The sequence below is a fragment of the Bacillus rossius genome, chromosome 1, assembly GCF_032445375.1.
Source record: "Bacillus rossius redtenbacheri isolate Brsri chromosome 1, Brsri_v3, whole genome shotgun sequence".
In the NCBI taxonomy this organism is placed as follows: domain Eukaryota; kingdom Metazoa; phylum Arthropoda; class Insecta; order Phasmatodea; family Bacillidae; genus Bacillus; species Bacillus rossius.
Genome location: NC_086330.1, coordinates 16,138,525 through 16,165,652, shown reverse-complemented (window position 1 = coordinate 16,165,652; position 27,128 = coordinate 16,138,525). Strand labels below are relative to the sequence as shown.

The following is a 27,128-nucleotide window of genomic DNA, read 5'->3' as shown; positions in this document are numbered from 1 at the left end:
AGCTAACAGGGAATCTATGAATCTGTAATCTTAAAGAGAAAAGAAATTAATTTAAACCTTACTTTTATGTTCGTAAAACCAAAATTGAATTAATTTTTTTTAGTTTATGGAATATTATGTGTAAATATTAAAAAAATTAATACTTTTCTCTCTTAATCTGCATCATTAGTATAGAGCTGTTTTTATCACGTCCTAAACAAAGATTCGTGGCTTTCATAATATTTGAAACTGGTTTTCAGCGTGCAGCGGGTGATTTGTTAGAGTCGTCAGCTTGTTAGTCTTGTTAGATAAAAAAAAACCGCGCTAGAGAAATTTTTTTGGTTTCCTCGGTTTATTCTCTCTTTCTCTCTACGCAAGCCAGCTACGTCGCACGGTCTTAATGTAAATATATGATTACTGCTGTCGTATGGTACTACTTTTATGGTACTTGGCATTTTTATTGCACATAACACTCATTAATAACATTTAAAAATATTGTTACGAGCGCGCTTGGCTGCAGTGCTTGGCGTCGCCGCACTCGTTCGGCCTGTCTGCGCCCCCTTCCACCCGCATCCTCTCCCTGGTATCTCGTGTCATACTATCTCGCTACATCCTGACCGTCGCAGCGCGCACCTGCCTCAGATCGGGTTACTTAAAAGAGGCCGCACTGCGGAATAAAAGGACTCAGACGCCTTTATCGGCGTTCTTAGAGCAGCCACCGCGTCCTTCGAGGACTCACGACGCGTTTCTGGGCATTTCGACGGCGAAGGTCGCGAGATATCTCGGAGACATGCCCGATTGTTCTGGATGGGAACCCAAGGGCTATTTAAGGAGGTTGGGCCGACCTTCGAGTCAGTCAGAGAGGGAGACTGAGTGAGTTCTCCCGCGGCGGAGATCCGGGCGATAGTGCCGCGGGTGCGGCAGAGTGGCGAAGTCCTTGGACGAAGGTTCCAGGGCAGTCAGTCAGTCAGAGAGGGAGACTGAGTGAGTTCTCCCGCGGCGGAGATCCGGGCGATAGTGCCGCGGGTGCGGCAGAGTGGCGAAGTCCTTGGACGAAGGTTCCAGGGCAGTCAGTCAGTCAGTCGGTGACTGAGTGAGTTCTCCCGCGGCGGAGTTTCCGGGCGATAGTGCCGCGGGTGCGGCAGAGTGGCGAAGTCCTTGGACGAAGGTTCCAGGGCAGTCAGTCAGTCAGTCGGTGACTGAGTGAGTTCTCCCGCGGCGGAGTTTCCGGGCGATAGTGCCGCAGGTGCGGCAGAGTGGCGAAGTCCTTGGACGAAGGTTCCAGGGCAGTGAGTGAGTAAGTTCAGTGGAGTCGGGAGTTTTCCCGCGGCGGAGTTTCCGGGCGATAGAGTCGCGGGCGCGGCGGAGTCAGTGAAGTTCCGAGTGAGGCGTCGAGTGGGATCTCGGCGAAGGGTGTGTGTGACGGCGGCGGCGGAGTGCGGCGACGGAGTCCCGCGGCGGAGACCCACGAGGGGTGCTGCGGCGAGAGTTGCGCCGGAAGTGCGGCCCAGCGAGGTGTGTGAAACGAGTGACTGGGGAATTGGCATTTCTTTAAGTGTAGTTAATTATTTGCCAATTTAGAAGATTATTTGTAAGTGACAAGTAGTAGTAATAAATAAAAGTGTGTGTGAAATAAAATCTATTAATTGGGCTATCCTTTACGAACCCCCGCAGGTAAATCGTAACAATATATATTCACGCTACGACTTTCTCGCTGTGCGGCAATAGCACAGAAATAAATTTATAACATGATTCACGCTAAAATCATTTTGTAAAATAAATGAATCACTTAAAATATTTCTAAGAGCTAATGCCGGTTTTATCACTTTTCTTACACAATCCGATGTTCTACAAAAAAATTTAATAGCAAAGCGTATATTGTGTATGAAATTCACATGAGGCAAATGCAGTGGCAAATAAAACGTGCGTAATCAGCAAAGCTCTTCCGTTGCAATGTGCCAAATGAATCGCTGGAGACTTTAATTTTTCTATACGAGTATTTTTTATTTATTTCTGCAATTATTTTTAATAATTAAATTTTATAAAATCCGCTAAACCTAGGGCCATGAAAATTTCGCGAAAAGATCACGAGAGTAGCTGGAAGTTAAAACACTGTAGCATCGTCTGTGTTTCGTGATTGGGTGAGTTACTTTGAGGTGCATGTCGATTGTTACAACAACCAATCACACTAATTCAGTGTGGAAGCAAACTCGTCCTTAGTGGCTCGTGCAAACAAGGCAACGACTTCTCTCGCAGACGGCCGCCAATCACAAGGAAGGAACCGCTGGCGTTGGTATACCGTGTTGCAGTCTAGTAGGCGTTCAGATTTTTTCGCGAAAATTTCCTGCCCCTAGCTATACCTTTCATGCATGGATGCTTTTCTGAATTTTATTTTGTTAAGTGTTCTTTTGTGAATTATTAGTAGGGACATGTATTTTCCTCGAAAATACTTTAACGCCCATTTGACTGCAGCTCTTTTTTTTACTACACCTGTTTCTTTCTTGCATTCGGCGGCCGTCTGCAAGAGAAGCCATTGCCTTATTTGGACAGGCCATTCAGGATGCGTTGGCTCAAGCTAAAACCTTCTTGACTCGTGTGCCGACGATAGACATGCTCCTGAAAAAAACTTAGCCGATCACGAAACCCAGATGATGATACCGGATTTTGACACGCAGTTAGTCTCGAAATATTTTCGAAGAAAAATACACGCTCCTAATTGTTACTAAACCAAATTACGGGAGCGTTTAAACAGGTAGAGTAAACAGGAAAGCATCAACTAGAGCAATGTAACAGGATCAATTAGGGATGCATCCGTAGCAATTACATCTCTCAGTAAATGCAAACGCAATGTAAATGACGCATTAATGAGGGTATCCGAATACTATTACTGCTAGCACCGCCTGTTTAGAGTTGGTCGTACTAATGTGCAGGCGGCTATTTTAAGTCGAGATATCTACGAATATTCAGAAAATTTTTAAATAACAAGGAGTATTGGTAAATATAAACTGTAAAATTATTTTAAGTATTAAATATCCCTTAGTTTGAAATTTCCATTAGGTAAAGCGTTTAATACTTCTATTTAGTTTTTTTTCTCTATTTTTAGTTATACATCAAACTATTAATGTTTTTAAAACTAAAGTTATGCCTAAAATATGATACAATAATATGTACAAACAAGATACAAAAACAAAATCCGAAGCTAATGGGCGTAGGGACGAATCAGTGGAAGAGAGTGTCGCATCTATAAAAACTTCGAGTTAGTGAACGCACGTGAGAGTTCGGAAACAGCGCAAAAATGGCCGCGCCCACAACCACGCACTTTCATTGGATCCCTCTTAGCATCAGTTTTCATTTTTCTTCCACCCAACATCGCCTGTGTCCCCTGGAAGATAAATGCGCGTCAGTGGCGGCTCCGGGATGACTTATCGGGAGGGGCTGTCGATAAAAATGAAAGGATGCAGTTGCAAAACATGAAATTATAGAATTCAGATATTGGCCTTGGAATGTAAATAAGTTCATGGTCTCAAATAATCTAATTATAAATTAGATGTAATAAAAGTTTTACACTATAGATTTTGTATTCATGTTAATATAGAGTAATTGTACGTCCTCCAAAAAATTAATTTTGACCTCGGGATGGGCCATCGCACCTACGGTCCCATCCTTCCCCCAGCGGAGCGGCTCTTGTTTCATATTGACCCTTAAATAGCATTTACAATTTTTTCGGGATTTACATTTAGTATAACTTTTGACTCGGAGAAGCTACAACGTTCGTCTGAGTTTCAGTGGTCAGCTCTCGACAAAATATATCGATTGCATATATGAAAAATACTGTAAAATAGTTACAGTGAATAAATATGGCGTTAAAATAAAATAAATATATATAATGCCGGCCTATAGATACGTGTCAAAAACCGTATTCACGTACAACACACGCCTGTGTCCATGACACAGTCACACCCCATTTTTTTCGACGTGATAACGTCTTATAAATCGATGAACGCCGGCTGCACGCACGAAAAATTGTCACGTTCCGCCTGAGCCGAGTGTGCAAGAACCTGCCAACCACCGTGCGGGAAAATATTCTATAATATCAATCAGGTTAAGGCGGGCTTTTTAACTGTTTGTTCGTGATTATATTTCAACAAAATTATTTTAATTAAATTTGCTAAAATTGTAAATAATATTAGAAAATTAAAAAGGGTGCAATTTTCCATCAGTGTTTTCTTATGACGTTATCACGTAAAATTATCGTCCGTAAACCGACTTTACAGACAAACCCCTCCTTTTTTTTTTTTAGTCAGAGGGTCACGGTATGAAATGAGGAACAGAGTTGTTTTTGTAACGACCTCGTTAAACTTTATTTTAAAAGCGCACGCGTTTTCCCGGTTCTAAGGTGGGTTGGGGAGTCGAAGTGGAACCAGCTTGAGTGCTCGGCATCTGCGCCGCTTGAACGAGTGTCCCCGCGGGGGTAAAGTGCTAGAGGGTGTTCACCCCGCGACGTAGCGTCGTCACCAACCCTTCCCGCCATCTGTGATGGCTGCGTAGTCACCCCCTTCCACCCCAACAACTACGTAACTAATTTACAGTATGTCCACAAACGAATGTCCCAGTTATAAAATTTAACGGCATCAACTGTAAGCGTTGTAGAGTGTTCGTTCTAGAGACCGGAAAAATTCGTGGATTCATTTCGCGGTAGGCTAGACTCCAAACTCGTTCACCTTCATTCTGAGTCAGTGATTGGACCACCGTTTACCTGAAGGACTCCAAGCCAGTGAAAAACTTTCAACAAAAGAAGTATCAAATTACAAGCATCCCAGGTAACACGTGTTCACGAGTCATTATCCAATGAGCAGGTGTAATTTGTCCTTGTACATAGAGGATCTTGGAGTCCATCCTAGAGGTCATTGAAATCGCGAATTTTTCCAGTCTCTAGTTCGTTCTTGTTCACAATCAAAGAGTAACTCAAAACAGTTTTTTTTTATAAGCGTATGCGCGGGTACTGCTTCATTGTTCCCACGCTTGCATGCGCGAAATATGGGTTCTTTCCCACGATCAGTAAAGGGTGAGCCTGCAAACTTTATTTGGCAACAGGATGGAGAGACCCTCCCCATTGGAATCTCTTTGTTCGTGAGTGGTTCAACGTCGAAGTCCCTGACCGCTGGATTAGTCGGCACGGTCGAGATGACAAGAGTTCTTTTTCGCTGTCTTACACGTTCACCTGACGTAACAAGAGTTGTGACACAGAATTTGAGAGTCCATTACTCCGGACGTGTTAACGAAATTGTGGGAAGAATTTTACTTTAGTTTGTATGTGTACTGTATAACTGAAGATTCACATAATGAACATTTGTAAACAAAAATTTATGTTTATTTACCTTTAATTTGATAATTTGATTTTTGATTTGTTGTAAATAGTTTTAATTAAACAGTTATATTATAGGTACCAATGAAACTGGGACATTGTATTAGGAACATTCTGTATTTTATAAATATAATCGTTTTATCATCAATTTGTCACATACTATTATAACTTAATTAGATGAAATCGCTAGGATATATCTAATCAAAATTAAAACAAGCTTAGCCCGCTTACCCCTTATAAATAAAATGAGAAATGTTGCAAAAGCTAATGATAAGTCGACTTTTGATCAAGTTTAATCAGCCAAAAGTATTTCTTAGTAAATCTTGGAATTTCAAATAAATTTATTTTATTCTTAAATAAAAAAAATATGTTTTCGCACAGCCCACAGGCGTAGGTAAATTTATAAGTACCTATTTCTTTCTAAATATTAAGGAAACTTCTATAAAATCCTGGAAAATTATAAGAACGTTATGTAGCTGATATTACATCCTGTATGTTCGTCAATATTAAAAAAAGTTATTGATTTAACATTTTCTCATATTCCATGCAGCTAAAATATTTTGAATGTATTTTTAACTAAATGCATCCAGCATTGAATGTCTTAACGATTTAATAATATGCCATTAAGGTAGTCGTGCAACTTTTAAACTTCAAACAATATTTTTCATCCCTTGCACTAATACGTGGCCGAATGAATTTTTTTGGATAAAGGTTTAAGGTAATATTTAGAAAGTTTTAAATATTTTTTAACGAATTTGATACTAAAAAAGTTTAATTTTTTAATTTCAACTCCTGTTTTCTACGGTTATACTCCGTTTCATCAAAAAATGTTCTAGCCAAAGGTTTTAGATACAGTTAAAGCGTTTGATAATAAATTATAATGAAAAATAAAGTAAATGTATTTAAAAAGTAATGACATTTTTTTTATCCTTGTTATTTTCACAACTTTCAGTAATGTTTTGTATTATATCAAATTGTTTCATACAAATTTTTAGGTAAAAATTATAATATTTACAAACAATTTGAACGGATTTGAAAGTGCACCTACTGAGGGAGTTAAGTAATTTTTTTTTTTAATTCTATCCAATATTTTTTCAACCCTTGCCGTATTTGTTTGTCTAATCAAAAATTGTTTCAGACAAAATAATTAGATAAATTTATAATATTAATAGATAATTTGTATGATTTTGATTTTTTTGCCTGCGAATGGAATTATGATTATTTTGTTATCCGCCGATCCTTGTTTTTTAACCCCATGCAGTTATGGTTGGTCATATAAAAAATTATTCAGACAAACTTTAGAGTTAAGAATTTAAGGTTTTACAGTAAAACAGAACGGATTTAACAGTGTACGTAAAACGTAAATTATTAATTTTTTTTTTAAATTTTACCCTTTTTCAACACTGTAATAATGGTTTGCTTTATCAAAAATAGTTTCCGACAGAAGTTTTAGGTAAAAATAATATGATTTGCAAACAATCTGAACTGATTTGATATTTTATCTACTAAGGATTTATGATTTTTTTTTTTATTTTACACTTATTTTTTCAACCCCTTGAAGCAATGGTTCGTCTCATCAAAAATTGTTTCAGACAAATGTTTTAGATAAAAATATAATATTAATACGTAATTGGTACAAATTCGATGTTATGCCTACGAACAAAGTTATGATTTTTTTGTCCGCCAACTCTTGATTTTCAACCCCCTTACAGCTATGGTTGGTCGTTTAAAAAAATTATTCAGTCTAAAGGTTTTGGCATTACACCTACCAGTTAAAAAATGTTCAAACGGATGTGATAGTTTCCATGTTACTGGACTTAGAACGATTTGTCTTTTTTTTATTTTTAAAAAACCTCCATTTCTACCCCTTTGTCGGATATTGCCCATTAACGAACTCGACCGAGTTTTCCTACTACTAGACTTTATGTATCAGTTTGGAAGTAATTTGAGAAAAATTGCTACAGTTATGGTTTCAAAAAAATGTGATATTGATATTTATATTTAGATATTAAAATATTTAAACTTATGAGTTGACGAAGGTTTTGTGGTCTATGGACAATGAAACGAAAAACTATATAACATTTTTTTTTTGAAGTCGCACCATGGTAACGGCTACAATAGGTAGTATGAAGTCTACCTGAAATTGCGAATGTGGCGCCTTCTCCCTCTATTCAAAATGGGAAATGTTGAAACTGACCTTGAAAGAGCGTCATTCCATCAAGTTGGATCAACAAATGGTAAAGTTTTATCAATGGGCCAGTCATCCAACTGCGTCGGTGGCCACTAACCCGACGGATCGGCTGTTGCCACGGGACGCGACCACGCGTCCTAGAACCGAACCAACGACCCGAACACGTCCGCGGGATCGTAAAACGAGGGGAGCTTGATTAGTTTTCGATAACACCCCCCCCCCCCCCCCCTTCGGTCTGGAAACACTCGGCTGGCGCACATCACGCAACTAGTGGTTCTCTCCCCGTCCCGACCGCATTCCCGTAGAGACCTGCAAAATTCGCGGTTTCGACGACCTTCAGGATGGACTGCACATACCCCTGTTTGTACACTCGGCAAAATAACGCAAGTTCGTTGGCTGCCGACTTGTCAGTCGTCTCAGCTGATTTGTCTGTGATTCGATCCTTCTTTGGTTGAGGGTTTTATATTATAACTGGTTGAGATTCGTCCAGATTTAACAGTAAGCCAATAGCAAAATTATCTAAGAGGTATATGTGTTTGAACTCTAGCCTATCACCGAATGAATCCGCGAATTTTGCAGGTCTCTACGGCATACGCGATGCTCGTCCACAACTGGAGAAGATTAACGCGAACCTTCACTTACTGAAGAAATTTCTCACGCGCCGATACTGTAAAATACAATATATAAACAAAAAAAGGGAGTTGTCTGTAAAGTCGGTTTACGGACGATAATTTTACGTGATAACGTCATATCAAATTTTTAAATTGCTTATTTTAAAATGCCCGCTTTCACCTTGTTTGATATTATAGAAGATTTTCTCACGCGGTGGTTGGCCGGTTCTTGCACGCTCGGCTTAGGCGGAACGTGACAATGAGTCATTCTTTTTCGTGCGTGCAGTCGGCTTGGCGTTCATCGATTTATAAGACGTTATCACGTCAACAATTATAACAACGATAAATTTTTTTGTCGTATCACATTTACAAATATAAATTTATTACAACAATGTCGATAAATTTTATTCATTATTGATTAGATATAATCAGTTATTGTAAGTTTTCTCTTTGGTAATGAACGTTTAGTTTTATTATGATGGTGATAAAACATGTCCTTATTAAAAGGTTTTTATGAGTTTAAAGGCAAATTTTTATGTCAGTCCTAGCATGAAATAATGTGATGTACAGTTTTGGAATAACCTTTCGTATTGAGCCTTCATTATTTTTAGGTAGATATATCTGAAGAGATAATTTTTCTGATCGACCTGAAAAAAATATATTTGCTGTCTAAAAAATTATTATGGAAAAATAATGACCAGAGGACACATTTCCTTTCAGAAATGTTAACTGCATACTGTACTCAATACCCCATTTGAAACTGAAAAATGCACAAAAAATGTTTTATTTAAATGTGACGTAAAAATTTATATTTATCTGTTCCATTTGATTATAGGTAAAGTTTATGTCACGTTTGTAATAAGCCGGTTTGGCGTCCAAAAAAAAATATTTTAAAAAACCATGTTATTTCAATAATGAAAGAACTACCAATGATGTGAAACAAGGAGCATGTTTAGAAGGCCCATTGTTTTCTGCTACAACTAGAAGGGCTCTTCTTGCAGGTCAGTAAGCAAGAACTGTAACTGTGTTCGAGGCGCCGAGGCCATAGCGAGTAACGGCCGAGACGAAATGGCGCGGCCCGCTCATAACGTGAGTTAGCGTGGTTAAATGGGGCAAAGTTTGGGCGGCTGTCCAGCGGCGAGTTGGAAACACCCATCTGCTCAAGTTGTGAGCGAAACGACAGGACCGTAACAGAGTGGCCGTCCTAATGACCGGACAGAATGGTACGGTACGGACACGATAATTGTGACATAACTGTAGTCCTAATTGTTGATCAGTGAAGTAAAAACTGGTATAGCAATCCGCGCTGAAGAAATTTTCGTATCAAAACAACGAACACTATTGTATGTAAATAGTATTTGGATACACTTGCTAAATATAACAAACAAAACATTTTGTTATTAATAGCCAATAGTAAAATATTTTTTTATGAATATTAAGTTTGGGTATTTTAATAATAATTTATCGCACATATGACTTTTAACCTGAGTTCGTAATTATCGCTGATTATCGCCGTCCACTCGAATTCTTTAATTATTTTATTTATTTTTCCTCGTCTCTTTGACGTCGATTCCTATACGATAAAAATAGAAGTGGTGTGGTAGGAGCGGTGAAGAATGCTTTGTGCGGGAGGAAACGGGAGTATTAGAGAAAACCCATAGTATCCTGACATCGTCCACATGGGTCAATTAGAAACGGTCGAGTTGAAAACATTCGGCGCTCTTAAATCCTGTACTCTCCGGAAAAAGGGTGGGGGCCGGGCTTTAAAAAAATGTTTGCGTTGTTGCTATTGCTGAAGTGATCCATTCTTCTTGAATATTCCATCTGAAATTGCCGTTTGAGTTTACATATAACATGGAAACTATTATTCTGGCTTTAACTGTGGGATTCACAGGACAAATATATGAAATCCCGAGTGTACTTGTTATAAAACCTAAATATATTCTTTTTTAATATACAAAATAAAATGTTATAGATGTGGTTCTTATTTTAGTATAAACTTTAAAATTGATAACACATACTTTTATTTTTAAAATACAATCACAATTTTCGTCACATACAGGGCTGCCACTCTGATATTCATGAAAAACCTAGATAACCTACAAAAAAAACCAGACACATGGGTAAAAAACCCAGATGCGTCTAAAATGCTATCGTTGAAAATGTTTGCGTACAAAATCAAAAATAAATACATAACTGGTTTTAATATAAAACAATTAATCACCTTACAAGACTGAAAACGGTTATACAACCAAAACATGAAATTCACACTGCAGCAAAAGTGCTATATAAATAATTCTTGGAACATTGGAGCAGCACATATAATAAAAAACCTACAAATATATACATGCAAAACAAACACCATCACTTCATTCTTTAAACCGGTAATTGTTTTTATAAAACTGCATCATGTACGTTAGTCTTTATTCAGAGTCTGATTCTACAAGATCGGTTTGAATGTTAATTGTTGCATTGGTTTTGTGTTCTTCAAGCCTCTTCAGATAACGCCGATGACATGAGCCGTTGATAACATCCTTCAGTAACTCCTGGTTAGGTTTCCAGGTGCTGCATGTTGCATTACTTCTTGCAATAGCTTGTTTGGCGAGTAATCTATTTTTTACAGATTCTTCTTTTAGACTATTGGTAGTTCTGTTCTTAACATGATTTACTTGAGAAAAAACTCGTTCCACTGAAGCTGAAGAGTGGGGAAGAATGGTCAGGTTTGTCATAAATTCAGACAGTAAACCATACCTTGACATATCCAAGCCATCTTTTATGTTCCTTAGATTATACCAATACTCAGGAATGGTTCTTGCAGTGATGTTTAAATCTTTTGAAAGGCGGTACGATCGCCATTCATCATCCAGTTCGTTGAGTTGGTTTTCTGGTATAAGTGTAGGGAAACTTAGTGCTAAATGGCAAATGGAGGCTGGTGAAAATGTAAGATCCTTTGCTATTACCGGATCAAGCACTTTCAAGCTTGCAATAACACTACTGTCATTGAGAGGAAATCTTTTCTTAATCTGCACACAGAGTTCAACAAGAAAATTCACACAATCGGTTTTGAACCGATTCGTAGAAATGGAATCATGCAAAGGTTCTTTGGCTAGATGTGCCATGGCCCTACCACCAAGATAAACACTGTCAACAGGTTTGTGAATACTTCTATCAGATGGGTCTATTTCACTTAAACTATGAGCAAGGATAACTTCTTCTTTAACAAAACAACTCAAAATATCCATGTATTCTGTTGAAATTCTTGAGTGAAGAATGTGAAGCCTGAAGCATTCAGACTGAAATTCAGTGTTCAAAGTATTTACCTTGTGCAGTATATACTGTACAAATAGCAGCATGTGCTTTGTTCCACGGTTCATTAAGTTATCATTTTTTTTTTGCCCCATCAACTTTGTCTGTCTTAATTTCTGACTGAAAGTAAAGAGATAAAGCACCCCACTGCTCTAAAATGATGCTGATTACATTTTCTCGGGAGAGCCACCTTGTAAGTGATAACTTCGGAATCTTATGCTGTGGTGAATTGACTGCATCTTGAACCAACTTGAAATTATTTAGTCTTTTGCTACTACGAGCAAAATAAGATGTCAAATCTTTTAGAAATGCCTACAAAAAAGAAGGCAGCACCTTGACAGCATGGCTAGAGCACAGAGCAAAAGAATGACACACACATCCCATCACAAAAATTGATGGAATATCAGATTTGATTAATGTTTGAAAGCCACTTTTAATGCCCATCATAGTAGAACAGTTGTCACTGCCAAAGCCAACAATATTAACCAGTGGGATATTTTTTTCTTTAAGACGAGACTTAAGAGCAGCATACAAACCCTCAGCAGATCCGTTTTCGACTGAAACTGTATCAAAAAGTACATCTACAACATCTAGTTTGTGCAGGTCAAAAAATCTCAACTATTGCCAAAATTTGTGTAACTGAACAGTACTTTCATCAATTATAACAGAAAACTTTTGATTTTGACATACAGTTGCAATATCTTGCTTTGCATGATGTGCAATTCCATCCTGGATCAGGTAAGAAATCTTTGTTTTTTTCACTGAAACTTTCTCAGCTATCTTAATATCAGGAAATGCTTTTTTGCAAACTTCAAACAAGTGGTCTGCATGAGCAAAAGGTACGTGGTGTTCAGCAAAATAGCCAGCAAATAACACCTCTGCTTTTGCAACCTTTTCATCAACCGATGATTCTCTTACTTTGAAGAATGTGTCTAATTTAATATTCGACTTAGCTTCTTGAAAACTAGTTTTGTGTTTATATGTATTTTTGTGTGCGAAAAGCATAGACTTGTTTGCATTTTTCAAACAGATATTGCAACAGATACAGTAGCTACTACCTTTATTATTGGTATCCTCACGGAGCCAATCCTTCAGATCTTTATCTTGTAACCATTCTTGTTTAAATTGTTGGCTGTACCACTTTTTTTTTGCTGGTGGTGAATTAAAGTCGCACATGATGGAAATTGTATGATTGTAAATGCCAGAACACTTCAGAAAACAGCTTATTTTAGGTTATGCAGAGACCATAGAACTGTAATAAATAACAAAACACTACCTTGTGGGTGTAGTGTGAGCCATACAGCCATAAAACCTAGCATTAACTAATGATAAACAATTATTGATACATGATTTGACCACAGAATAAATAAGGGATATCAGAAGCGAACTCCACTGGCCAATCACGAACTCGACCGCGTGGACGGCCGCCATGTTCTAACTGCGTTTCCAACGTATTCGTGTGCTTAGTGTATAAGAGCGACAGATTGTTTTGGAATAATATTGTGGTGATTTTGTGCAATCGGATTTACTACTAAGATTCGTAGGCAAGTAAATATGTCTGCAAGAATTTCCATTCAAATTTTTTTAATGACTTGATTCTTGGAAGAATGTAAAAACGTAAATAGCCTCGCGGGACAACGTACTGTTCAGCATTTAATTGTTCGAACAACCGGAGGCAAGCTAAGAAAAGAAGTGTCAACAAGTGTTTGTTGTGTTAATGCTCAAGATTACCGCCATCTGAATGTTCCAGAGCAGAATGCGTTAGTTTACATTAGTGGCTATCTTATGTCTAAAGCTCTCATTCGACATTCTTGTGGAGTACCTATGTGAAAACTATGCACGTGCTAATGCCATTCTCACTGACAGTTCACAGTTGTTAGGTTATTTCAGAGCATATTAAAGTAATCGTGGAGATTTTGGAGCTTTCATGATGCCTTGTGAAGATTTTGTTAGTTTCATTTTTAAACTTGATGAATTGTTCCAGCTGTTGTTTGAGAAACATAAGACACATGTAATTGCACACAACAATTTTGAAAGCATTTGAGCTTGTTGACTTCTGCCATCCTTGCCCCAGTTTTCCATAATTATTTACTATGAAGCTATTTTTAAGAATGAAGATATACCATTCTGTGAAACTGTACAACAGAGAAATATATTTCGAACGACTTCAGAAGAGAAGAAACAGGAAAGCCAATAAAGTTTTACACAGGTAATTGTGCTTCAACAAGTGTGTGTGTGTGTGTGTGTGTGTGTGTGTACTCTTGGATTACAGGTATATGGCAAACAGTGCAAATTACAGTACAGTTAATTTTTCTCTGGTTAATCCAATTTCTGTTACTCTACTGTATTCTATTGTATTGCATCATTGTTAGATTCTCATGAGATACGTTTTGTCTTTAAAATTTTGAACACTAGTAGCAAAGCACAGTTAAATCTATTAGTTGAGCATCTTCATAGTATATAAATATGTAAACATGGTACCCTATATTTATGTAGTTTCTGCATTTATGCCAAGTGATTGTTGCACTTTATCTGTTACTGCATCAACAGTGGTAATTCAGTTTGTGTTGGTATTTTTGTTTACAGTTATTTTCTTAGCAGTAATTTTGACTTTTAATTTTTTTATGGAAAAGTCCTTGTGCAAGATTTTTACAAATGTCCATTTTATTTGCTACGTTTTTATTATTATACAGTTGGCAGTGAAAAGTATGTCTCTTATTCCCTCTCATAGGGTTTTAGGATACATAAGATGATATAAAATTAAAAAAAATATTTCACTTTAAATTGTGAATGTAAAATTTTATCAAAGACATATGAATAAAACTAAATCTAATAAAAAATTTTTCTCTTATTACCCTGGCTTCCCTTAAGTAATATACAAATTATGTAAAACTAGAGAAAACTGATATACCTATAATTTCTCAAGTACTCTTGTAATTGTGTTGTATTTGCATAATGTAATGTTATTAATTGGATTGTATTAACATAATGTAATGTTATTACCATGTATCTTGTATTTATAACATGTACCAAATGTAAAACAGCCCAGAGATGAATTTAGGATTAATAAATAAATAAAAATTAATCAGTAAATGATTTGTGTAACTATCTGAACTAAAAAAAACTCCCTATCCTCCCCACATCCACCCTAAGAATCTTACCTGTACAGTTCCTGTAAGCATGTAATTATGTTCAAGACATTCTATGAAAATAAATAAGGTAGGTATTTGAAAGAATTCTGCTGTTGGAAGCTTTTTTAATTGCCAAAATGTGAGGACTTTTCTTTAGTTTTAAGTCTTTCGTGAGACTTTTGTAACAGAGGCCTACACTTGGTACACAAATTGGTTACCTATATCAAACTGATGTGATTGGATCACGAAGAAATTGACAAATACCTCTTTATTAATTTGCAATGTAAGTAGGCCTACTTATGTTTATCTCATTTTTATGTTGTGAAAACAGCATATGCCAGTTTTCCTATAGTAGGGTTTCATCAAGCCAATCATTTATTATAACTTACACTTTCAATACGAAGCTGCGTGATATCTACTATATAAATACCACTAAACTAATTAGTAGGCCTACATTTACTATAAACAAACGACTTAAATGCATAACTCATTTATAGCAGTGCTAACCTTGAATCACGAACATGTGTTCTGTTGCCAAACTAAAACATGCATTTCTATATATATGCGTTTACCATTAAAATTTCCGATGAATTTTGAATACGTATTAATAAATTAGTAGCATTTTATGTCTTATTTTCTCGAAATCCTACACTTCGTAAATGGACATATTAACAATAAAATACCTGTCGCGCACTGCACAACTATTGCAACCACCCAAAAAAACAAACACTATTACTCGTGCAAAACAACATTTAATAGATAAAAAGGACTTGTCTTCCATCAGAACAGGTGATTATTCGGGTAAAATAACCAGTCAGCATCAGCTACGCAGGTTAATAAAATAACAAGTTTAAGATCAAAATTGCATCATTTCCTTAAAAAACGTTTTTCTATTACGAACCGTAAGCTTCGGCGTGTTTATGAAATTGTTTTTAATTATCTCAATCGCAACGAAAAAACATATTTGACGATAAACATTTCACACGAAAGTACATTGTCGTATATGGGTTGTTTACCTCGGGAACGCAGTTACAATATGGCGGACATAACTAGCCAATCAGCGCCCGAGTTCGCTGACATCAAAGGCGCCGACTCGCTAGTTCGCTTCTGATGTCCTTATTTATTCTGTGATTTGACCAAACTGTAACGCCAAAAATTAACATAAATTTTTTTACGTATAAAAATTATTAAAATTATTTAAAAAAACCTAGAATTGTTGGAATTCATTATTTAAAAACCAAGAAACCCAAACACCATCGGAAAAACCCAGATCTGGGTGGGAAACCCCATGAGTGGCAGCCCTGGTCACATACAGTCTCTTGGTAACCACGATCACAGCTAATACTTAAGTATAGGCCAAAGTTTAGTTATGAAAATTAATTCTTTTTTTACATCAGGAAAATAAGAGGAAAATGTTATAAAGTAGTTTTTCGTTAAAATTCACCGAATATATGAAACCGCCATAACTCTGTAGAACTCATAAATTTGTTGAGATTTTAATACGTAGATCCGTAGTGTTTGTTTCAACAGATTTTTGTGTAATTTTGTGTTTTTATGTTAATGTGTGTATTATATGTTTGAATTATGTGTCATTCTGTAAATGGAGTCCAGTTGTTAGATGGCAAACAAAAACCAAACCAAAAAAATAAATATTATGTAAGATACCATCTAGCGGCTGGGCTTGAAACTACTTGAAGAACTAGTGTCAGTCTCGCTGAGCCAGCTAGTAGACGGGGGCGTGATGGTGACCGGCAGGTGATCAACTTCGACTCGCCGCGGGGCGGCATCAGCCTGGTGACGGAGAAGGGCCCCGTCACCACCAGCCGCCTGCTCATCCAAAAGGCCATCTCGGCCGACACCGGCCTCTACACGTGCGACCCTTCCAACGCGAACCCGGCCAGCGTGCGCGTGCACATCCTCAACGGTGAGTGGGGGCGCGGCGAACACTGCCGGTCAGGAGACGTCCTGCCTTCCTCCTCTGCCTCACACGCCTCGCCTTCCTTACATGCCTCCACTTCTTCACTGGCCTCACCTGCCTTACCTGCTTCGCCTTCTTCACCTGCCTCACCTGCCTTACCTGCCTCGACTTCTTCACCTGCCTCACCTGCCTTACCTGCCTCGCCTTCATCACCTGCCTCACCTGCCTTACCTGCCTCGCCTTCATCACCTGCCTCACATGTCTTACCTGCCACCACTTCTTCACCTGCCTCACCTGCCTTACCTGCTTCGCCTTCTTCACCTGCCTCACCTGCCTTACCTGCCTCGACTTCTTCACCTGCCTCACCTGCCTTACCTGCCTCGCCTTCATCACCTGCCTCACCTGCCTTACCTGCCTCGCCTTCATCACCTGCCTCACATGTCTTACCTGCCACCACTTCTTCACCTGCCTCACCTGCCATACCTGCCTCCACTTCTTCACCTGCCTCACCTGCCTTACCTGCCACCACTTCTTCACCTGCCTCACCTGCCTCACCTGCCTTACCTGCCTTGACTTCTTCACCTGCCTCACCTGCCTTACCTGCCTCCACTTCTTCACTTGCCTCACCTGCCTTACTTGCCTCGCCTTCATCACCTGCCTCACCTGCCTTACCTGTATCCACTTCTTCACCTGCCTCACCTGCCCTACCTGCCTCGACTTCTTCACCTGCCTCACCTGCCTTACCTGCCTCGCCTTCATCACCTGCCTCACCTGCCTTACCTGCCTCGCCTTCATCACCTGCCTCACATGTCTTACCTGCCACCACTTCTTCACCTGCCTCACCTGCCTTACCTGCTTCGCCTTCTTCACCTGCCTCACCTGCCTTACCTGCCTCGACTTCTTCACCTGCCTCACCTGCCTTACCTGCCTCGCCTTCATCACCTGCCTCACCTGCCTTACCTGCCTCGCCTTCATCACCTGCCTCACATGTCTTACCTGCCACCACTTCTTCACCTGCCTCACCTGCCATACCTGCCTCCACTTCTTCACCTGCCTCACCTGCCTTACCTGCCACCACTTCTTCACCTGCCTCACCTGCCTCACCTGCCTTACCTGCCTTGACTTCTTCACCTGCCTCACCTGCCTTACCTGCCTCCACTTCTTCACTTGCCTCACCTGCCTTACTTGCCTCGCCTTCATCACCTGCCTCACCTGCCTTACCTGTATCCACTTCTTCACCTGCCTCACCTGCCCTACCTGCCTCGACTTCTTCACCTGCCTCACCTGCCTTACCTGCCTCGCCTTCATCACCTGCCTCACCTGCCTTACCTGCCTCGCTTTCATCACCTGCCTCACCTGCCTTACCTGCCTCGCCTTCATCACCTGCCTCACATGTCTTACCTGCCACCACTTCTTCACCTGCCTCACCTGCCATACCTGCCTCCACTTCTTCACCTGCCTCATCTGCCTTACCTGCCTCCACTTCTTCACCTGCCTCACCTGCCTTACCTGCCTCGCCTTCATCACCTGCCTCATCTGCCTTACCTGCCTCGCTTTCATCACCTGCCTCACCTGCCTCACCTGTCTCGCCTGCCTCACGTGCCTCTCCTTCCTCGTCTGCCTCACCCCCCTCGCCTTCCTCCTCTGCCTCACCTGCCTTGCCTTCCTCATCAGCCTCGCCTTCCTCATCAGCCTCACCTGCATTACTTGCCTTACCTGCTTCATAAACCTCACCTGCCTCGCCTGCCACACTTGCCTCATCTGCCTGACCTGTCTCGCCTGCCTCTCCTGCCTCACCTGCCTTATCTGCCTTAACTGCCTCACCCGCCTCACCTGCCTCACCCGCCTCACCATCCTCCTCTGCCTTATATGCCTCACCCGCCTCGCCTTCCTCATCTGTCTCACCTGCCTCACTTGCCTCACCTGCCTTATACAACTCACCTTCGTCGCTTGCCTCACCCGCCTCGTGAAATCTCTGTCGTAGTTATACTTCTCAAAATGAGAACAAACCCCCTGCCTCCTTCTTAACTGGTGATCAAATCAACTTCAGAAGTTCAACGATAATTCCTTGCAGATGTTGTTTCGATGTTTGTTATTCAATACTAACTGCATGATGGCCCTTTTTTTATTATTATTCCTAGTGAATTTCTTTCAAACTATTAAATTAACTTATATCATATTAACATTTATACAGAAACGATTTGTTTTGCTATTTAGTTGCTAAAGGTCCTATCTCACAGTCAAATTATTTTATCCGACTATATTTGACAATACAGTTTAGGGGGTAATATTAGACTGATAAAATGCTTCAAATTTTCTGAATCAAATACAAATGGAGATATGTTTCAAACCATGTCACACAAAGTTTTTTTTTGGACTGAGCTATATCAAATTTTTTATTTTTAATCTCAAATTGAAATTAAATAATGCAGCACAGCACTGGATATAATTTTGGTTCTTATGATTTATGTGCATTTAATTTATATCAATACCCTACTATTTACATAATTTAAAAAAATTTCAGTGTATTTTAAAAGTTATAAAATCAAACATTTTTTAATATAATATTATTGTGCATACAAAATTCACAATTAATATAAACGCTAAATAGTTATTTAACTTTAATAACTTTTTTATTGGCACATGTGTTTTCTTTGTGACGTAATAAAGTCAGTTCCGTTTTTTCTAGACAGTATTTTGAGTGTTTGATTGCATGCGACATCCAACATATTTTAGAACCCGTCCTAAATGCAAAAACATTTGATGGTAACTCAGAGTCAATCAAATAGTCAAACAAAAAGGGCTGCTTTAGTGACTTTTCGGTGACGTCATAACTTTCCAACTTGATTAACAAAATATATTAGAAGGTGTTTGAAACAAAAGTCTGACAGTATCACGGGGTTTTACGCAGTTGACTTTAAATTCAGAACAGAGAGCAACTCCATAAACCAATACGTACATGTTCTGACGCGCGTGGAAATAGAATGCAACTTAGTTGAAGGGAGTAATAGACAAAAAATACTCTACAATATCTGACTGATCCGCTTGTGGACGGTGTCCGGCATCTTGGATGGTGATATACCTGAGGCCATATTGGATAACCTTGACCGTAAAATTGAGATTGGCCAAGATTTTTCCAAATTTGACTTCAAATTCGTAAAAATGACTTGAATTCCCTCATTTTAGATCAACAATTCACACAAATAATCTAAAAAAAAATAATAACAATAATCTTCTTAAATTCTCAATTTTGTGGGAAAATTTCCTAAGACCAGAAAATTTTTCCAAGCATATTTTCCTATTAAAAAAATCCGGAGGGGCCATTTCCTGAAAGTGCGGCCATTTTCCTTAGAAAACCCGTCATAGTCTATGACCTTGACCTTCCTTGTAAAGTTGAATATCTTCGGGTTCTTACCAAAAATTTCTGAAAAATATAAAAAATTATCTATTTCCAAAATTTAGTAACTTAATCGATCGCGGTCTTAACCTAGATCCCCGGCGAGAGTAAACATGTAATTTAAGTAGAAAATTTTAAATATAAGTATATAAAAAATTAATTAAAATTTTAATATAATCATACATAAAACCAAAACCATGATCCCGGTGAGGTCAAAAAAATGGTGATGGGTCCTTTCTCCAAGGAGGCTACCAGCAGACAAGAGTATAACGGTGAACAAATGAAAAATTTTTAATTGTGGAAAAATGAGACATTTAGCCAGAACTTGTAAATCGTCAGTCAGAGTCGATAAAGGCCCTGGTGACGGTAACACGCATGTTAGTGGGGAGCATTCATTAAGTATGGGACCACGGGCAGGAAATCCAGTAGCTACTGGGCAGAAGTTGAGGTTGGAGAGGAAACTACCCAAGCTGTGGTAGATACCGATGCTAGTAACTGTTTTGTTAGCCAGGTTTTTGGGAGCAACTTAAAACAGATGCCTGAGTTTAAGTACAAACTAAAGGTTGAGGAAGGATTTCAGGTGCATAGTGGCTAATGGTAGCAGCAGCCAAGTCAAAGTTTCTTTGTTTATGCATTTTTATGATAAAATAAAAATCCTGGGCTAGGAGGTTTTGGATGTTACCTAAGCTGCTGTGCGGTATGGTTCTAGGACTAATTATCTTGAGGAAAAAAGAGCGTTTTTTGATTGCGCTAAGCAGGAGTTGAACTTTCAGTTCAACGAGAAGGTTGCGGTTCCCCTTGTTAGGAAAAATAACAAAGAGGCTAGGTTGTATTCAGGTATTGAGGCAAATAGTATATACCTTACTGAGGACCAGAAAAAGTAGTTGGGAGATGTGATTGCAGATTTTGGGGTTGTTATAACAAAATGGCTAGGGAGGTGTGATCTGCTCCCATATAAGATTCAAGTGACTGACGAAGAGCCTATTAAGCAAGGTCCATACCAGTGTTTCCCATCTAAATTGCCAGTTTCAGGTAAATTATCAGGGAATTAGAGGAACAAGGTGTGAAAAAATGCACCTTGTCGGGGTATCCCTCCCCAGCTTTCCTGGTGAAAAATAAGGATACAGGCTAGTTCAATTTCGTCCTGGATTACCGTTTATAGAACCAGAAGGTTAAGGTCGAAACTTTACCCATGCCAAACACCAAAATTTTATTCCATTATCTTAGTTATAAGTTCTTCTCAGAACGTGTGGTTTTTCAATTCCGCTTTTCACCTATGTATATGTATACCGTGGAGACAAATGTATAATTAAGGACAAATATTAGCCTACTATACAGAGATCAGTATAACATAGGAAATGGAAGTGTAACAACGGAGTAACATTTCAAGAACATGCCTTAGTTATAAAATTGATGTGCTTGTTACATTCATCAATTTTTCAATGGCACCTTACGATTAACTTGGCTTATAATTACTTAATAGGACGTTAAGCTCTAAACGGATAAACTGTGAAAATATTTTTTTTTCTGTTTCGGAAATCAAAGTTGGCATCACTTGGTGATATTTTGAATATTATACTTATGCCCTTTCAATGATTAATATATTTTTTTAAAATAAGCTTATAAGTTTATAATTTAATTAACACCATTGGTGTAATTTATATGTTTCTTAAAACATTTTTTAATCAGAAAAAATTTTCCTTTGAATTTTAAATAAGATTTTTTGTGTATAGTAAGATAAAGATGAAGGTGAGCCTTATGGTCCTTAAGCCCCCTTGTGGAGGGAGGTATGAAGAGTTCCACTAGAGTGGACGACTGGAATGACAATTGGCCCTAGTGGAACGCAGTGACTAAGTGTCCCGCTGACCCGGGCTGTGTGACGTGGTGTCCCGCTGACCCGGGCTCTGTGACGTGGTGTCCCGCTGACCCGAGTTCTGTAAGTGTCCCGCTGACCCAGGCTGTGTGATTAAGTGTTCCGCTGACCCGGGCTCTGTAAGTGTCCCGCTGACCCAGGCTGTGTGATTAAGTGTTCCGCTGACCCGGGCTCTGTAAGTGTCCCGCTGACCCAGGCTGTGTGATTAAGTGTTCCGCTGACCCGGGCGCTGTGACTATGTAAGTGTCCCGCTGACCCGGGCTCTGTGACTAAGTGTCCCGCTGACCCGGGCTCTGTGACTGAGTGTCCCGCTGACCCGGACTCTGTGACTAAGTGTCCCGCTGCCCCGGGCCGTGTAACATGGTGTGCCGCTGACCCGGGCTGTGTGACGTGGTGTCCCGCTGACCCGGGCTGTGTGACGTGGTGTCCCGCTGACCCGGGCTGTGTGACTAAGTGTCCCGCTGACCCGGGCTCTGTGACTAAGTGTCCCGCTGACCCGGGCTGTATGACTAAGTGTCCCGCTGACCCGGGCTCTGTGACTGAGTGTCCCGCTGACCCGGGCTCTGTGACTGAGTGTCCCGCTGACCCGGACTCTGTGACTAAGTGTCCCGCTGCCCCGGGCTGTGTGACTAAGTGTCCCGCTGACCCGGGCTCTGTGACTGAGTGTCCCGCTGACCCGGGCTCTGTGACTGAGTGTCCCGCTGACCCGGACTCTGTGACTAAGTGTCCCGCTGCCCCGGGCCGTGTAACATGGTGTGCCACTGACCCGGGCTGTGTGAGGTGGTGTCCCGCTGACCCGGGCTCTGTGACTAAGTGTCCCGCTGACCCGGACTCTGTGACTAAGTGTCCCGCTGACCCGGGCTCTGTGACTGAGTGTCCCGCTGACCCGGGCTCTGTGACTGAGTGTCCCGCTGACCCGGACTCTGCGACTAAGTGTCCCGCTGCCCCGGGCCGTGTAACATGGTGTGCCGCTGACCCGGGCTGTGTGACGTGGTGTCCCGCTGACCCGGGCTCTGTGACTAAGTGTCCCGCTGACCCGGACTCTGTGACTAAGTGTCCCGCTGACCCGGGCTGTGTGACGTGGTGTGCCGCAGGCGAGCACCCGGCGGCCATGCACCACGGCCGCGGCTGCACGCGGCGGGGCCCGGCGCTGCGGGCGCTGGCGGGGGTCGTCGTGGTCCTCGGGCTCGTGAGCCGCGTCTAGCGCCGGCCACCGGCGTGACGTCACCGGGGGCCAGTCACATCGCGCGGCCCGCCCCGCCATCTTGGATCACCCATCCGCGCGGGGTTTCTGAACTCACCCACTGTCGGTTAGAAACAATAACTGAATATCTCACATCAGCGACTGCAGATGACGTCACGAATGTCGGCTTTTCGAAAAAAAGTGTCCGAAGCAGGCCGTGTGGTTTTTTCTAAGCGATTCTCCATTTAACATTATATATACACACGTGAGCGAAGCATGATCTCTCTTGAAAGGCTACAAGAAAGTGCGCGATACGTGTGCAATGGAAGTTGATTAAATTATTCCCGGCTACCCTACGGGGAAAAATATCGTGGTTTTTAAAACTCAAAAAAGAAAAGTTTCTACGTGTGGAGACCTACTGAAACTGTGAATTACGACATGTATCTGTGGGTGTTTCGCTATGTTTTTAACGACTAATTCTGTTCGATTGAATTTCGAAGACGTAAAAAGTCCCGCGAAGTATAAAGTACACAGGTTAAAAATATATAAAACCTGATTCGTTGCAGACTATTTTTTAACTTATCTGGTTCTAGCACGTAATTAATTGTTAAAAATTCTGTACAAAATCACCGACATAGGGACAGTCGAAGAATTACCGTGTGCATATAAGAAGACGAAGCGAAAACTCTTTGTTAATGTTACCACGATTCCTATGTACATGTGGGGCAGAAAGGCACAAATGTTAAAAACAAAACTCTTCTGTGAAATTTTATGGATATTATTATTGTTGTTTTTAACTCTAATTTAAGAGTAGAAACAATACAGATAATTTGAAATTCGTTGTTGTGCCCATTTAATGTCTTTAACATTTTAAAAGATTGTCCAAAGTGGTGAAACAGTATTCACAAATATATAGAGGAATGTAGTGTTTCGTTATAAATTTTTGAAATTCGTACAGCATTCAGCAGGAAGAACAAGTAAAGAAACACTTTTGGACAGTTTCTAAACATATTTGTAATAAACGTTTTGTATAACATTTTATGTTGTTTGTTCATACACAACAATAATGAAAATTATGTTTGTGAAGTGGCATCAGATGTGACCATACTGGAAAAATTACGTTTCAGTGATAAAACATATTTCCCCCCTTTTAAAATGAAACATGATTCTGTGATAATTGACACAATTAAATACAAGACTGTTGTGCAATGAATGAAATGCTTATACTTACCTGTGTTAGAATGCAAGAAAAAAAAAATTATGGTTTAAAATCACGAATTCTTCTTGTGTTTAAACTTGCTCTTCCTGTTAATTATATTAGCGTCTGTACTTAAAGAATTATTTTTGTTTTAACAGTAGGGTACTTTTATATGTTTTAATGGTCTTAGTTTTTCATGTAAATAGTTGTATATGATTTGAAATTCTTTTAATTTTTTTAAAATACATTGTATAAATATTCATTAAAGACCTTCGTTTTAAATGTATTATATATTTTCACGAAATAAGGGATTTTTCTAATGGTAATGATATAATTTTTTTAATCATACATTTATTTCATTGCGAATCAGTGTGGTTGGTGAAGACAAAAACTGTAAGTGCTGGTCACGTACTGTATTGGAGAGCATCTAATAAACGAAATGGAATAAAAATATTTGTATCCCAAAAAGCGCATTTCAAAGATTATATAACTTCATTGCACTTCATTTGTCATAAGCTAAACGTTGTACAGTCGTTTTTCTTTCAATTGTTGTAATATTTCCGTCAAAAACACTCTTTCTTCATGTAAAATTTATACTGGCTTTGTGCCTTTAAATGGATTGATATACTTTTAATTGCCAAAGTTCATAGACATGACGAATTTTTTTTTCCTGCGATATTCGAAGTAAACGAAAAATATGTCTGTCAGTCAACTTCCTGGAACCCTGCTATGGAAATAATATAATTTCTATTATTTTCATCAAAACGGGTGCCACATTTAACAAATTTGGTTTGCATTTTTTGTAAGTTTCAAAGCTTTTTTCACAGCCTATTATAAATACTTTAAATCCGTATGAATAAGACATTATTATTTTTTATTGTCAATGTTTTCATCGTGCGAAAAGGAATATTAGTAGAGACCGGAAAAATTCGCGGATTCATTTCACGGTATGCTAGAATCCAAACAACTGTATCATTATATTGCTTCTGTGATTGGCGCACAGTTTATCTGAAGGACTATGAGCCAATGGAAAACCTTCAACCAAAAAAGTATCGAATCGCAAGCGTCCCAGTTGACAGGTGTCACGAGTCAGTAGCCAATGAGCAGGTGGCATTTGCCTGAGTGTGTAGGGGATTGTGGAGTCTATCCAAGAGGTCATCGAAAGCATAAATTTTTCCCGACTCTAAATATTTGCAATGACACTAGGAACTAAAATGATAAAAAAAATTATTTAATCATTTCATAGTTCTTTTATCGTTAGAGACCCGTGAATTTCGCGGATTCATTTCGTGTTATGCAAAAATTCAAATAATTATACCTTAGTGCTGCTGCTGTCATTGGTTCTCTGATAATCTGGAGGACTGAGAGCCAATTTGAGACCCTCACTCATATAAATGTCGAATCACAGTCCACCCAGTCGAGACGACTCACAAGTCAACAGCCAATGAACAATTGGCATTTGCCCGAGTGTGTAGAGGATATTGGAGTCTATCCTGGAGTTCATTGAATCCGCGAAATTCACGGGTCTCTATTTATCGTCAATGATATCTACCGCATAAACTTAAATTTAAACTTAAAAGGCACATAAACAGACACTATCAACAGCCTACATACATAACATACCTTGGCACTCATGCGGCGTGCCAAGCTTCAGACAAAAGCAAGCGATTTGGAAACTGCTCAAGATATGCTAGTAGAGTCTGTTTACGAAAAGCATTTAAGATTGCGCTCAGGGTTTATGAGTAGTTATCGTTCCGTATTTCGTATTAAAACTTTGTTTTTAGAAGAGTAATAATTAGAGACTGGAAAAATTCGCGCTTTCGATGACCTCTAGGATAGACTCCACAACCCTCTACATACTCAGGCAAATGCCACTTGCTCATTGGCTATTGACTCGTGACAATTGTCAACTGGGACGCTTGCGATTCGATACTTTTTTTGTTGAAGGTTTCCCATTGGCTAAACGTCTTTCAGATAAACTGTAAGCCAATCACAGAAGCAATATAAATGTACAGTTGTTTGGATTCTAGCATATCGTGAAATGAATCCACGAATTTTTCCGGTCTTTAGTAATAATATACAAAACGCGTGTTTTAAGAATAATGTATATGCATAAAACACCCGGTATAGATAGGTACTTTAAAGCACTCGAGGGATCTTCATTTCTCCACCATATGTTGTTACAGTCACCACTCACATGTCTAAGTAGCCCTGTGCACGACGAGAAGACTGCGCGCTAGTCCGCAGCCTTGCGCTTAAAGACGATGCCGTGCTAGAAGCAACAGCGAGCGTCGCACTTATTATCATCCTGCCTCACTAAAACTGATACACCCCTGACTAGGCGAGCTCCTTAATGGCACGCTGAAAACCAGAAAACGTTTTGTAAGTTTAAACTTTAAACATAACCTACAACTAGACTAATGTTTGTAAAAAAAATTGTTTACATAAATAATAAAAATTTATATATACAGAGCTACACAAAATTTGTGTGTATCAAGATAGGCGTTGTTTTGCGTATTTAATCAAATTCGTTTGAAAGTATTTGTGACATATTTTGTAAGATAATGCTTAAACATAAGCACACAAATATTTTAAAATACAAACTAAATATTCCAAAATAAATGGATTTTCTTCTAATTAATGTCAAAATGCTGGTCCAACATAAATTTAAAATCATTATATAAAACATCTTTCTCTTCTAAAATATTTTTTTTTTGTTTTCTCTGTTCTATTTATTCTTATGAAAAGGGAACATAAAACTTTTTAAAATTAATTTTTTTACCAATAATTTGAAAGCTTTAAAACAATGAACTTAGATAAATCTTGAACAAAATACATTTTTGGTATGAACATTTCATTATCTCAGTTACAATTAACAGCAATAATTTCTAGGTGAAGTAATGATGCAGACAAAAATAAAATATCATTTTTTAACTAAAGATGTGCCACATTTCTAAATTGGAGGTTGCATTTTCT

General features: G+C 39.2%; 2 protein-coding genes across 2 annotated transcripts in view; both read left to right on the top strand.

The window, feature by feature from the left end:
• Positions 1 to 24,274, top strand: part of LOC134546148 (zwei Ig domain protein zig-8-like) — a 596,884-nt gene extending 572,610 nt beyond the window's left edge. The window contains exons 5-6 of the mRNA XM_063388705.1: positions 16,339 to 16,507; positions 22,866 to 24,274. Of these exons, the coding sequence (XP_063244775.1) occupies positions 16,339 to 16,507; positions 22,866 to 22,975 (279 nt within the window). The 3' untranslated portion in view covers positions 22,976 to 24,274. The remainder of the gene's footprint in view (positions 1 to 16,338; positions 16,508 to 22,865) is intronic.
• On the top strand, positions 17,341 to 18,228 carry LOC134528590 (uncharacterized; the record flags this gene model as incomplete). Its single annotated transcript, XM_063362342.1, has 1 exon — positions 17,341 to 18,228. A coding segment is annotated over one exon (888 nt), but the record flags the coding sequence as incomplete, so codon positions are not given.
• Positions 24,275 to 27,128: the final 2,854 nt, after the last annotated feature.